We start from the raw sequence: 15,546 nt of genomic DNA, 5'->3' as shown, positions 1-15,546 counted from the left end.
CACCCATGCCTGCTTAAGTTTCCACCTCCCCCATTCCTTCTTCTCTTTTCATCTCGCCTGTTATGCTAACCCACTCCCTTGAGGCATCTTCCTCTGCCTGGGCTATCCTGCTCAGTATAATTTATCTAGCTCATCCATTTATCTGTGAACTTCGTCTACTTTTTGTTTTCTATTGTGTGGATGTACCATAGTTCCATTATCTGCTTACCAGTTGAAGGACAACTGATAAACAGCTTTCATAAAAAGAAAAGTGTTCTCATGTACCCAGTCTTGCCTCAGACTCTCTATGTAAATGATGACCTCAAACTTCTCATCCTCCTGCCTCCACCTCCTGAGTGTGTATGCCACTGCACCCAATTCATATGGCACCAAAGCTTAAACTAAGGCTGCATGCATGCTAGACAAGCACTCTACCTGTCAGGGGCAAGACTGGAGACTGCCCAGAGGCCCTGATGTTGGGATGCGGGCATTTTGTTCCTCTCCTAGTCAAGATCATACCACACAAGGCCAGCTGGGTACAGGTGCCAGTGCACCAGGGGCAGTGGGGGGGTTGGGGGTTGGTGGTGGTGGTGACATAGTCTAGAAACCAGCACTTGACATTTCCCCGTATGTATGTGTCAAATACTTTATCTGCCCTGCCGACCCAGAATGTGCCTTACTAAAGGAGAACTGGAGAGATCTTGAGTTCCTGTTTCTTGTTATCTGATGCTCTTTACGGATTTGTTTACCGCTTCCCCATTTGAGGGGCATAAAAAGCCATGCCATTAACCAAGTTCTTCACCTGGCTCATCAGCCTCTGCAGCCTCCCCTGTCCCCAGCCTTTGACTCTTTCCTTCCCCTCATTATATTTCTTTTCCATCCCCAGCCCTCCCCTTCGGGACCTGTCCAGCACGCTGATATGGCTGGTCTTGGTCACTACCATCTGGGCCACATCCCAGCCCACTTTCTTCTTTAATAGTTAGTTTATTTTAGCTCTTCTACTCAATGAGGATGAGCCTATCATATTGGAAAAGTCCACTATTGTGTAGACTGCCCCCAAGTAATTTTTTTTCTGAAGCTTCCTCATAACTTGAATCTGTTATTTGTGTTTTTTTTTCACTTATGAATTTTAGACAATACCATAGAAAAGATGCTAAGTTCTTATTTGCCATATTCAAAAGAACTGTTACCTTTCCCACTGCTAGTGGCACAATGATCATCTTGTTAAAATAGTAAATATTAAGTTTTATATTAGAAACGTCTTGGAAGTGTAAGTGTCATGTGTGAGAGTTAAGTGTCCTATGGGATAGAAAATTAAAAACTACATAATGATCTGATGTCTCATCAGATTTTCACGGGTAACTCTAGCATCCATTAATGACTACTGCCTAAAATATTATTGCTGTGAATCTGCCCATGCTTATTTTTCTAAATCTGTAACTCCTCCATGTTTTAGCTAGATCTACTGGAAAGAAAATTCACCTCTTTACTCGATTTAGACAGCACAGACTCAAACTACACTGTAATTCTGTAATTTATTACCAATGTATTGGCTTGAAGTATCTCAAGTTGGATTGGTAGGACTTGTCAATGCTGGGCTAGGAGTTTTTAGAACACGTCACTGTCATTTTTAAGTATTTATTTTCTGGAACCCTTAATTTCTGATACTTGGGAAAATTTCTCATGCTCATCTATTTTTCCTGCTTCCCCTTTGAAATCAGCTATTTTTTCAAGGAATCCTAATTTCGTCCACTGTAGAAAGACATTTAGAAATAAGAATCTTGGGTCTGGAGAAATGGCTCAGATGTTAAGAGCACTGACTGCTATTCCAAAGGTCCTGGGTTCAATTCCCAGCACCCACATAGCAGCTCACAACTGTCTATAACTCCAGTTCCAGAGGAATGTGGCAACCTCATATGTAGGCAAAATACCAATGTATATAAAATAAAAATAAATTATTAAAAAAAGAATCTTGAGGTCAATTTCTCTAGTGTTTTCAAGGCAGGTGTGTGTGTGTGTGTGTGTGTGTGTGTGTGTGTGTATTTTAATTATTAACTTTATATGCCAACTTGTACTCACAAAAGGGCTTCCCAGATAGCTAGTAAAACATTATTTCTGGGTGAGTCTTGGAATGTTTCTACACATTTGAGTCAGTAGTGTAAATAAAGAAGATAAACCTCACAATGTGGGCAGCCATCATCTAATCTACTGAGCACCCACCCAAAAGGGTGACCAGATGGACAAAGACTGGATTCTTGTTCTCTTCTTACACTGTGACATCACTCTTCTGTTCTTGGAAGTCAGAGCTTCTGTCTGATTTGAAAAGGGTCCAAGAAGTTTTGAGTATAAGTATGCTATCAATCACTATAGGAACAGCAACAAGTCCTTGAGGAGAAAAAATTAGGTAGCACAGTTAATAGAAATATGAGCAATTTTATATATAGTTTGTTCACAATGGTGATACATAGTGGTTCTAAGGCAGGTTAAAGAAAAAAAGACAGAATGGATTGCATTGGTTATAGTGTCCTTGCGCCATAAATTCAACAAAACCATGTTGTTTCCCAGACTTTAAAGAAACAGCAGTGTTGAGCCAGGCTGTGATGGTGCACACCTTCAATCCCAGCACTCAGGAAGTAGAGGCAGGCAGCTCCTGTGAGTTTGAAGCCAGCCTGGACTACAGAGTGACCAGGAAAGGCTCCAAAGCTACACAGAGAAATCATGTCTCAAAAAAACAAAAACAAAAACAAAAAAAACCCAGCAGTGAAATACTTTAAATATCACAGTGCTCAACTAAGATTGTTAATGAGTTTCAGAAGAGTGTGAAGTGTTTCAGCATAATCATGTTCAATTTTAGACATTTTGTTCATGGGTATTCAAATACTATGGCTGAAGCCAGACCTAGTATTGATCCCTTGTAATCCTAGCATTCAGGGGGCTGCAGCAGAGGGACCATGACTTTGACAGCGAGATCTTGCTTCACAAAATCCAAAAGTTTATTGTCAAAGTTCAGTATTTCTCAATATCTGAAATATTTGTAATTGTAAACCTACCCCTTTATTCCTCAAGTGAACACACATTGCACTGTAGTCTACTTCTGAGCCCATCATGCTGTGAAGGCATCCACAGTCCAGCCATGATGACCTTACTATCTGTCCCCTCTCACTCAGAAATGGATCTGGAATCCCTCCCTTCCCACCACCTACCCATTTCAAAAATACAGCCTAAGTATTCTATCCTGCACAGGTGTGTGGTATAACTCTCTAAGTATACAATCCTTTACCGTTAAACCACAAGTGACTTGAGGACAGACATTACATTGTGATTATATTGATAACCTCAGCACTAGTGTAAGGTAGTGTGTGCATGTGGATGCCCTAGGAAGTTTCTGCATAAGTGAATCACTGCTTTTCCTGCTATTTAGGAAATATCAGGCAAACTTAATACCTGCAGGTATAAGTGGACATGAGCTTATTCTCATTACTTTTGGGGGAGCTTAAAGAATGCCCTACCACTAGAAACTAATTCTGATGATGGTAGCTTGCTAGAGACATACACCTTTTGCTCCAATAGCATGTAAGTCTTTGCATGTGGAATCCACTTTAAAGTATTTCAACACCAAGACCAAAAATGAAGCAATGGATTCATAATTGTTGTTAGCCTCACTGCCTGTATATTATAGAAGAGTCTATAATGAAAACACAACTGAAAATGGTCAAGACTATATTCAAAGCCTACACATTAATGTGGTTATCTTTAGGTGAACCAGTAACAGAAAAATATTAGAAGATGGCATGCCCGAGAAAGTACAATTTCAAAGAAACGGAAAATAACTCACATGAGGAAAATCAAAAGACAACATCCTTACTACTTAAGGAGATAAAAAGGAATCTCTTACCTAGAAATTAAAAATTCACATTTAAAAAAAGAAATTTCAAGTATTACATGAGACAAAAGTGTGATTATTTATTTATTTCTATTTAAAGGAAATGATTCTTTATTACATATCTTCTTGATATACATTTAAAACCAGGATGTTCACTGATATAAATAAATATAAATAGATTTATCTTAATATTACAAAAGAATAAGATTTATAATTTGGCTATGAACATAGCACTGCAGAAGTACAGAATCTTTTCAGGTAGAGGTTATGATAAGCTCTGGACACTATTAATGACCAGTCAGTGAGGACATCTTCCTAAGGCTTTTTCACTGGACAAAATAAAACAAGAAGGGGTTTCCCTGAGAACAAAACTGTAGCTTATCCTTCTTGAAAGCAGTGAACTATCTCTGACTCAGACCTGTGCATTTGAAGGGAGATTAATTTGTACCCACCTCCTCTTTCTTTGCTATCAACCTAGTCAAAAGGCTTAATGTTCTTCTTTTTTTCTACCTATAATCTACCTATCTATCATCTAGCCATCATCTATCTATCTAGCCATCATCTATCTATATATCCATCTATCTATCATCTATCTATCTATCCATCATCTATCATCTATCTATCTATGATGTTGGTTTGTTAAGACAGAGTCTCAGGTATCCCAGACTGGCCTGAAACTCAACAGGTAATCAAGAATGACCTTGAATTTCTGATCCTATGGCCTTCACCTCCCAAGTACTAGAATTATAAATGTGTGCTGAGGAAGGAACCCAGGCATTTACGCATGTTAGGCAAGCTCTCTACCAAGTGAGCTACATTCCCCATCCCACTGCCGGTTTGTTAGCGTGCTCTTCCTTTGTAATAGTTTGCCAACTCATTTTCATGGAAGGTCCAAATGAAAACACCTTCAGGTCAAAGGTTAAATTAAGATGTTCCATCTCTGTGGCAATTCCGCTTAGAAGAAAGGGGATTTAGTTTGGGGTCTGTGTTCTGCTTTTACAATCTAATCTGTAGTTTTAGCTTTCTGTTTTCATTGTAAGGTAGAATAACATGATAGATCTAGCAAAAGAAATAATGATTTCCCTTTCTCCAAACTCCCATTCCAAGCACAGAAAAAAAAGTCTCTACATTTTCTCACACTTTTAGAAAAGTGACCAGTGTTATGAATTTTCTAGTTTTGAAATATTGAGATACTTCTGTAGATCAACAATACCATTCCAGACAAACTCCTTTCTTCTTGTTTTGTTAACATTCCTAACACAGCTTAAAGACAACTGATAGCATGCCAAAGCAAGAAAACTATTCAATTTATTGCATCCATTCTTCCTGGACATTCTAACACATTAGAAGTATGCGGTATGGTTGTATATATTTTCTTCTTAACTCTTCTTTGGCTAAGTCAACTGGCCAGTGAGCAATAGCATCGCATGCAAAACTGTCAAGGTTATTAAACATGTATGCCCTGAAAGTTAAAGAAAAAATTAAAATCAAGATGATTTTATTTACAGATGATGAACATTAATTTTCGGGGTGCTATGTGATAAAACAGTAAAAGAACTGGCTAATTAAGAACCCTAAAGAAACAACATTACTAAGTCAAAGAGCATGGAGAGCCTTCAGCTTACTTCAGTATACTTCAACAATCATGGAAACAAAGTACCATAGCTTTTAGGTTTTTAGTGGTCAAACTAGAGATGAGAAGGTACTTGGAGATTAAGAGTCAATGAAAGTCCCCTGAACACTTCCTGTGAAGTAGAGGAAAGTTCCAGGAGATGAAGACACCTGAGAACATTCACAAACACATTTACATTAAGCTGTTTTCAAATAAAAACATTTGCTGGGCGGTGGTGGTGCACGCCTGAAATCCCAGCACTCCGGAAGCAGAGGCAGGCGGATCTCTGTGAGTTCGAGGCCAGCCTTGTCTACAGAGCGAGATCCAGGAAAGGCACAAAACTACACAGAGAAACCCTATCTCAGGAAAAAAAAAATTAAAAAAATGTCTTTTACCATCTATAAATATAGTCGTGAAAATGTATCTTAACATGAATGTTTCTAGAACAATGGAAAGTCTAAACATCACCAGTCAATAGAAAAACACACACAAGATAAGTCAACCCATTTATGGTGAAAATCAGCATTAACAAACCCATTTTTACTAAGCCCCAAGTATCATCATTCTCTCTCCCAAATATTTGTGCCATTGTGGCATCCTAATAATTGTAATAAATGAGTACAAACAAGATGAGATGATAGGTCAGGAACTGATGCAGGGCAGGAGGTGGGAGGGCAAGGCAGAGGAGGGGCTTCAACCTACATGGAAACCTACTATTGTAGAGGCTTTCTAAAATATATACAGATAGAAAATGAGTTAAATGGATTTACCTTATTAACTACTTATAGGGTATTTAATTTACCCTATATGTACTGGGGCATTCCAGGCTATCAAACAAAAGCCCAATGCCAGGCGTGGATTCAATCTGTTGGCCAGTTGGGTCCTATGGACTCCCCAACACAATACAGACTATTGTCATTACTCTTGGTTACCTTCCAGAACTTGGTGGTAAAAACCTGCTGCTGAAAACACCATACAGCTGAGTAACTAAAACACTAGGAAATCAAGCTAGTACTGGCCTAAATACTTTGTCCTTATCCCTAACTTTCATAGTACTGAAGGTGCTATGTATGCTATTAGTGGAGAAGTCATCAACAGTCTTACCTAGTTATGAACCCCGTGAGTTGCAATAAGGACTAGCCTGGAGATATGCCCAGTGGTCTAACACTGGCTTGAGTGTTGTGGGGACAACCAACCACTTGTTGGATTTAAGGCCTGTTCCCCAAGATAGAACCCATGCCTGGTACTGTTAACTAGTCCAAGTACCCATGGTTGGGTAAGTCCTAGGCCCTGCCAACTTCTACTGTTCTGCTAACTGAGCACAGCATTAAACTGCCCCCCAAATACTTATCTTCAGACCCACAGATCAGAAGCTCTCATCCCTCTTCGGAGAAGCTTCTGTTTGCACTAGATGGTGATTAACAGTGACTCACCAATGGTCAAAGTACAGATAATGAGAGATAAACAGTCCTTCCTCTAAGGCCACAGAACATCTTCAAAGATGGAGTAGTAAGACTGTAAGAGCAGGGGGCGACGGAGGATGTTTGTGAAACTGTCCTTCCTAATGATGACACACAGGGACTCACAGGAGTCGCTGCTAAGACTTGCACAAAATCAAGCCAGTGAAAATTCAGTTTAGACGCGGAGGACCTCGCTGAGGAGCTACTGGCAACCGATGGACGCCCTGAAAGGACAAGTCGCTGTTCTTGGGGTGCAGCCCCTAAGAGGGGCCCATGCTCCAGCGGACAGCCCTGTGCCCATTCACACAGTACCAGCACTGAGTGGACTCAGTGGGTTTTCAAAGAATCCATGAAATTTGGAGGGAAACTGGTCGTGTGGGCACGAGAGGGACTGGAGGGGAAGGAGCAGAGGCACTGCTCAAAATAAACTCATGAGCTAGAGATGGTTCCGTGATTAAGAGCACTGCCTGCTCTTCCCGATGACAGGGGTTCAATTCCCAGCACCCACCCACACAGCACCTCACAGCTTTCTGTAACTCCAGTTCCAGGGAATCTGATGCCCTCCTCTGGCCCACACAAGCATTGCACATGGATGGTGAATATATATACACACACACACACACACACATGCAGGCAAGACATTCATACACATAAAGATAAACAAACCTTAAAAAATACATCCATGTATAAAATTCTCAAACAATAAAATTTTTAAAAAATAACTGACGATGTGTATCATAGTGATGAGAGAATCAGTATGCTAGCCAGTCATTCAACAAAGAGCACAACTCTGGCAATAACAGAAACTTAAGATGTCATTACCCAAGTCTGCAGAAACTGTAAGCCAACAGTCTTGATAGATATTTTGTAAGATGCAGAAATGTAGTATTATTAAACCATCCATACCTTTCATAATTAATCAGAATTTCAAAGGTATCCTGTCACACTTAACTTATGAAACATGACAGTGGATTAACATGCTCACGTTAAGTATTCGCAGTACTGCAGGGTAAAGAAGGCATCACTAACTGGAGGATATGACTTCAATTTCAATCACATAACATAGCCAAGAATTTGCCTCTACTGCCATCCCTAAATACAAACCTACTGCATAAACCCAACACTTCTAGGGAACTAGATAAATCTTCTGATGGACCCAAGATAGCTGGATGAAGGTACATAATCAACCCCTCACATTTGTTAACTGTACCCCTTGCCATTTTTAATTAAGTAACTGTAAAAATGGGGAGAATAAACAGACACTCAAAGTCAGTGCTCACCCTCAGCAGCTTATACTTCTGAAATAAGTAAAGTGGATTCATGGGTTAGATCTCCTTTGCTTTGGATCTTCGGGTACTTTTGTTGTTGTTTTGTTGTGTTGTGTTGTGATAGACCCTTGCTGTGTAGCCAAGGCTGGCCCCAAACCATGACCCTCTTTACCCAGCCACCCAAGTGCTAGGATTAAAATTACCAGTGTATGCCACCATGCCAGGCATATGTATTATTATTTAAGTGTGCATGAAAAAGGCATCATTTTAAGGGGTTTGCATGAATTTCTCTCTGTTTCAGACACTAAGCAAAGGTCTTTAGTGCAAACTATGAGACTATAATTCAGGACAACACTCCCTAAACATCCCAGCATGTTCAGCCTCTTGAATACATCACAGTAAGTAACTATCAAAGTGTGCACAAAAACTGGAGGAACCCAAGAGGGAGTGCCTGGCCACTCATCACATGTCCACAGCAGGATAATTTATAATTAGATTACTCAACAACAGAAGAATACAGAATGCCAGGACAAATGCAGACAGTATGTGAGGCAGGTAGAATTATTCTTTTCAGAGTACTTTAGCTGAGGTGTCTGCACCAGTTTTACTTTTTATGTGATTACATTCATTTTTGCTAAGCTCTCAATCATGCTCTCAAACATTCTGTGAAAGGTATGTCTTAATGTATTTGCTGTTGTAGAATCTAGAATATTTAATTGATATAAAACAAACTCCTGTGAAAACTATTTTCCTTGCTCAGCTCACCCCACCATGTGCTAAGAACTAATGATCAGAGATTTTTAATAAAAGATGGACTCCTTCAGTGGTTTAAATAATATTCATATACTTTATCTACATTATTTTGGAAGAATAGAAAATACTGTTTCTTTAAAAGCAGCCATCTCTTGGTAACTGCTAGGGAATGTGAGAGACTGGCTGGAGGAATTCTTTGATTCTAAATCCCTGATAATTCTAAAATCCACAGATGCCTAAGTTCTTTCTATGAAACTGTATAGTAATTATAGATAAATTAAAATCTGTAAACCTTTAATGAAAGTATGCACACAGGCTGGAGATGAAGCAGGTAAGACCATTAGCTCCTTTTCCAGAGGACCTGGCTTTAATTCCCAGCAATGGTAGTTCACAACCATTTGTAACTCTAGTCCCAGAGAACCTGATGCCCTCTTCCGGTCTCTGTGGGCACTGAATGCACATAATGTATAGACATACATGCAGACAAAACACCCATACACGTAAAACAGCAGAATAAAGAAAGCATGCATACTTAAACTTATGCAGCCTTGATACAATGGGGAGGGGCTAGCCTCTCCTTCAACTAGGTATGCCAGACTTTGTTGACTACCATGGGAGGCCTTACCCACTCTGAGGAGTGGATGGGGGTAGAGTGGGAGGGAGGTGAGGAGGCGGGAGAAGGGAAGGGAGGGGGAACTGGGGTTGGTATGTAAAATGAAAAAAAATTATTAAATAAATATATTTTTAAAAATAGAAACGAGCTATAGAAAAAAAAAACAGTCTGAGTTAACCATTAAAATGGGCAATTTGGTAACAGCATAAAAGAGTAGTTGCTCAAATTAATTAATTGGTTAAAAAAGGCAGGAACTAAGTCAGTTTACAAGTAATCAAGTGTACACAAACTATTTGATTTCTGAGTAGCTAAACCTCCAAAATAGAATGTGTTCAATTGAAATCACCCTGTTTGTGCGCAGGATACGAGCCAACCATGACCTTTACACTTGGCATGTCTGTTCAAAGCACGTCAGATATTTCAAAGAAAGCTGGCTTTCCCTCTGCTGCTGCTGAACATTTGGGTGTTTGCTTATTCTAGTTTTATTCTCTTTGCAGGTGACGCTCTATCTGAGCCTCACTCCAGCAGGTAACTTTGATTTTTTTACCTCTTAAAGAGAAAGAGGTCAGACTGCTCCAAGCCACACCCTACACACAGAACACTCGGGACTCAAGCAGGCAGCCAGAATTTAGAACTGGTGTCTGGTTGGCTTCGCTTCGTGCCTATATGCTATGTGGAAAACTGATGAATCAGAGGCAATTGAAAGATGTAATGAGCCAGCTTTTCCTGGTTTCTTTGCTTCTGTACAATACACAGATATTAACATAAATTAAATTCAAATTTAAAAAAAAAAGAGTAAATCGTTCACACACTGGGAAGAGGAACTTTGACCTCACAACCATTTTTCTTCTAAATGTCATTACTATCCTTAAACATACTTGGGAGGACAGGTGTCTGTCCCTTCAGGGTAGTAATTACAGAGGGAAGGGGACAGCATTCCAAAAAGGGACTAAAGCTAAGGCAGTGATTTACTAACACACTATTCAAATCTAAGTGGGAAAAAAGAATACATTTTTAAAATCATCAAAATTTCTGCTAGCCCTGATTTTTCATAGTACAAAAAAAATGACTAGCATTGGGGTCTGAATTACTGTATCCGTACCAACAGATAGAGCAGAGGGGAAATCCGCTAACGCAGAAGCTCCAGCCACTCCATACCCTGTAGTTTCACCACGATGTACAGAACATGGAGAAGGCAAGTCCAAGAAGTAAACAGGAGACAGGGACTGCATTTTGCATGTGGTTTCCTTATGCCAGAGACTCGGCCATAAATACTGCTGCATGCCACTCACTTGTCTCCTTGGAAGGAAAAACAAGTAAACTCTCTGAACCATCTTGGTGCTTCAGGAGGAAGGTCTGATATCACTGGGAGAAATGTGCTGTGTCTCAACACAGCCTTGCTCCAACTTCAGTGCTCTGCTCATCAGTCAGTCGAAGGTGGTGACAAGAGATATAAACTTAGAGTGAGAAGGTGCCTGGGGATTCACTCACATCTGGTAGGTAAAGAATTGGAGCCTAAGTGTAAGTTATATATGTTTTAAAAAGAGGCTGTTGGTGGCATTCATAATATGTGCATGGCGTTCCCCTTTACGGGGAAAGATGCCGCTGTGAAAGTGCAGAGTAAACAATGTTGACTTTGCCCACAGAGTAGGCCTGGTAGTGTTCTGCCCACTGCACCTGCAGTCGCATCTAGGTAAGCAGGATTTACTTTCAGACTACAAGAGTCCTTTGGAGGTGAACAGCAGCGAACAGAGAATTCCACGAGCATCCCTCTGCTTTCACAGCTCAGTCTGCTGCTGTTGGTTTGGCTTTTGTGCTTGCTGTGACCACATCTAATGACTAAAAGACAGATGTTACAATTGTGCTTGTGTGCGCACCTTGAGAACCAGTTGTTCCCACAACCGGGGGACTATCACAGAATTTTACCTACGGTTTCTTTAACGGATGCCCCAGCACTGCACCGTTAGCTCAGAAAGACAATTTCATCAAAATTACTCAAAAGTTTCGAGTTCTCCTTCCTCTCGTAAATTCCCACTAATCTCATCACTTCAGTGTCTAATCTAGAATTTAAAGGAAAAATGAAGAGAGAAAAATACAAACACGGACCCGAATGTCAGGGTGACAGAAATGAAAAGTGCACAGATCAACACGTGCATTTAGCTCTTGACCAAGTTTGTGGAGGTTGATGTTTTAACAGAAAACCAGACCAAAGCACAAAAATGTAAAACACAAAACCTACACGTGCTCTTAGGAAACTAATAAAAGTACAGCTCTCAAGCTACAAACAAAACCTCTAGACAGAAATGCAACAGTTTATGATCTCAAATTCACTTGGTAATATATAGAAAACAAACAGGTAAATAACTGCTCATTTAAGACTTACACCACTTAGGATAAAAAAAAGTATATAATTATGTATAAAATTATAATAATAATAATTCAAATGTTCCTGCTCATAAAATTGAAGAGATCCAAGGAAAATCATGTAATTTTGGAAAATACTGTTCTTCAATAAAAGGAGTATCTTGGTGAGATCCTGTTAGAACTGCATCTCTGTGATCTTCAAAACCCTGCAAAGATTTTCTGTCTCATTTGATCACCTTCAATAAATAAGCACAATGCTGGGCAAATAGGAAGTACCTGGTAAACATTTATCGAACTTCACTGAATGAAACCTTTTTTGTAGGTGAGAAAATCAAGACCCCTAAAATAACCAACATTGTTGTCATTTTTATTGTTGTGCATTGCCACAACAACAAAAATCTTGCTTTTAACCAAAGGTTCAGGCCACAGTTTTAATGGTTCAAAGAATTTTGAATTAAAATATTCAATATGTTGGAGACATGGCTTAGCAGTTGAGGTCCCTTGTAGAGGACCTAACTTCAGTCCCCAGCACCCACAAGTGGTTCACCACAGCTCTAGTGAATCCAAAACTTCTGCATTCATGTGCACAAACCCACACGTCGTCATCATCACCATAATCACCATCATCATCATCATCATCATCATGTGTGATTTTTAAAATGTTTAAATATGTGTGATTATTCAAAAAACTGTATATCAGATGAGGTACTGATTAAAATATAGACTACCATTTCCATGGCTAAAAAATCAAGTCAGACATGTTTCTGCCAACTGATGCTCCTTAAATGGCGCTTGTCACATTCTCTGTGGGCTTGCCCCATCCATCTTCTCACAATGTCTCACTTATGTATTATCTAGCAACATGAAATGCAATCCATCCTGAAAAAATGAGATTGCAGAGGCTAGATTTGGTTCTTGCTCATAATCACACTTAACAAAAACAGAACAGAAAGCCAGGAGTCATGTGAAATTACACTAAAAAGAGACATGCTGTGAGAAAAAGAATGTGATAGAAGAAAGCTAAAATTTCAAAATTCTAAATGCAGGCTTTAGGAAACCATAGCTGACTGCCTGACTTCTGAACTCTGCAGACAGCTGTAGTCACGGTATGACGGACCTGAAGCAGGTGACATGTCAGGACTAAAGACAGTGACAGCCATCAGACAGATACTGACATGAGATTCAAGACTACTGCAGGCACACTCAGGTTTGGGCCAAACTGTTGAGCATTCCATATTCAGGATAAAGAAAGTAAGTACACATGTGTGTCTCACTGACTATTTTCTAACTTTCATACGCTTCAATTCATCTATCAGCCTTCATAAGATGCATGAGTGTTACAACACATCATTTTAGCATTGCAGACTAAAGACAAAGCAACAATTGTAGAGAATCCGTGTACACTGTCTCAGTCGAGTTGTGCAGTCTCTTGCCCTATCAGTAAGACGAGACTCTGACCTGCCTAGTCACTGGCCTCTACTTCCTTCCTATGTAGCTTCCTTCCTACATAGCTTTGAAACCCTGGACGTTACAAATCCTGTAAACCATATTTGTCAATGGGAAGTCTTTTTTTGTGTGTGTGGGCGTGGCCACTAGTAGGTAAACCATATTCCAGTAGATGGTCCTACACACATGTGCATATTGATCTCTGAAAGTTAGTAAGTAAAAAAATAAAGAAGAGAGCATCAAGTTGGGACGGGATGATATGCTATTATGGGAAGGGACTGAAGGAGAAAAACTGGGAGAAATCTAAATCCACTGTAAAAACACTTCACTCAGCTTAAAAAAAAAGTATGGATGCTACATTCCAGTATTATTGAAAAGTTAAAAAACATATATACATGTAAAAACTTCAAATACAGCAGCATTTGCCACACAGCAAACATAAATGTTACCTGAATATAAAAAAAAAAAAAAAAAGGTGCTTGTTTCTCTTTCATGTCGCCAGAGGGAGTGATAAAATTTACACAAATCTATCTCAGAAAAAGAACGGTGACCCCCACACTGTGACTTCCTGATATCCTGTGTACTCATCTCTTATTACTATGCTAGGATTGAACACATCCATTATCAAATATGAGCTTACACAGAATCTGTGTCATAGACAAGAAAATTGAGAGCCAGAGGGCCTAAATTAATTGTTGGGTTGAATATTTACTAAATAAAAAGGCCAGATTGAAACCAAAGTTTGACTAATTCCTGTGTTTTTGTTTTTGTTTTTTTTCTTCTAGACGATACTGACTTTAAAGACAATAAAACTATGTTGGCCTCATATTGCCAATAAGGAGCAGTCCCAGGTAGGAAAAAAGTTCAGACATATAGAAAGAGAATAAAGTGATTTACTGAAGGCGGGGGTGGTAAATCAGGAAAAACTGCTTGAACAGATTCTTAGCGAGAGGGGGCCGGGACTGACCTGACACGGAGCCAGGGTCAGAAGCCCTAAGTCACACCAGCGGCATTTATAGGGCAAATTAAGAAGATCTGTTGATTTGTAGATTGACTTAGAGGAATTACATGGGGAAAACTGAACATTTCTAGGATATTATGATATAATCAATCAAAGTATTTCCCCAGGGGAGAACAATGAGAGGCTGACTTAAGAGCAATGTGTAACAATATATACACATAAAAATTTCACAGGGACACTCACTTCTTTGTACATTCAATAAAAAATTAAGTTGAAAACACTCCCAATTGTGAGTCTCATCTTTAAAGTAAAATAATAACCTGATTCACAGAATAAACTTAAAAAATAACACTTTTCCCATATGTCTGACTACAGGAATGAGTTGTCAGAACATAGGTAAATTACAACATACCCAAAAAAAAGTTTCCTGGAAAAGTATATATACTTAAAGAATTTCAAATGTAAACAAGAGAAGAGGGGTAGAATTCATCAGTAGGGCTTGTGCCTGATATGTACAAGGCCTGAATTACACTATAAAAAATTTAATTTATTTAAAAAGTATTAAATAGTAAGTATTTCAAATCTCCACTAAATACCACTAAGTAACAGAAACTCAGGCGTTAAACTCACCACTTCTATAAATCATTAAATCAGAAGATTTTTTTGTTAGCTTAGGATATATTTATTTCTATTTAAAATATAAAATGAAAAAAGTAATTCCACCTGCTGAGATATTTCTAAATCTAAGCTTGAACATAAACTAAGTATAACAAATACTTAAAAAGTAACAATATTAAACAAATAAAAAAGTAGCTGAAATAGTAACAAATATTAAAAGTAACAATAGAAACTAAATCTCCATTTTTCAGGTTCGCATCCCTTAGCTAATACATTCACGTATGAAATGGGGATATCACTGTAAGTACATCATTTTAAAATTAACAACTTTTCATAAAAAGGTGATTTCAATTGTACATCACTTCAGTATGCTACTTTGCTACTAATTAGCAGTTTCTCTTACCATTTTGTTCAGGGGTTTGTTGATCTTATTAATAAATAACAGTAAACAATACTGTACAAAAGAGAAAGCCTGACACCAATGTTTCTACCCTCATCGACTACATCAGCATTAAGAGTACATATTTGGGTTTTTGGTTTTTCGAGACAAGGTTTCTCTGTGTGTTCGGGAATTTCCTCTGTAGACCAG

The 15,546-nt window shown here is 38.9% G+C and overlaps 1 protein-coding gene across 3 annotated transcripts in view; it reads right to left on the bottom strand.

Moving 5' to 3' along the window:
- Window positions 1-15,546, bottom strand: part of Cd55 (CD55 molecule (Cromer blood group)) — a 30,655-nt gene that overhangs the window by 1,040 nt on the left and 14,069 nt on the right. Inside the window, exon 10 of one of the 3 annotated variants that reach the window (XM_036202341.1) lies at window positions 1,917-2,364. The exons of 1 other annotated variant lie outside the window; for it this stretch is intronic. In XM_036202341.1, the coding sequence (XP_036058234.1) occupies window positions 2,246-2,364 (119 nt within the window). In that variant the 3' untranslated portion in view covers window positions 1,917-2,245. Of the gene's footprint in view, window positions 1-1,916; window positions 2,365-4,559; window positions 5,325-15,546 lie in introns of those variants that run through there. One more of the 3 variants, XM_036202343.1, reaches the window with a different exon arrangement.

This window comes from Onychomys torridus, chromosome 11 (assembly GCF_903995425.1).
Source record: "Onychomys torridus chromosome 11, mOncTor1.1, whole genome shotgun sequence".
Lineage (NCBI taxonomy): Eukaryota > Metazoa > Chordata > Mammalia > Rodentia > Cricetidae > Onychomys > Onychomys torridus.
This window is presented reverse-complemented; position numbering and strand designations above follow the sequence as displayed.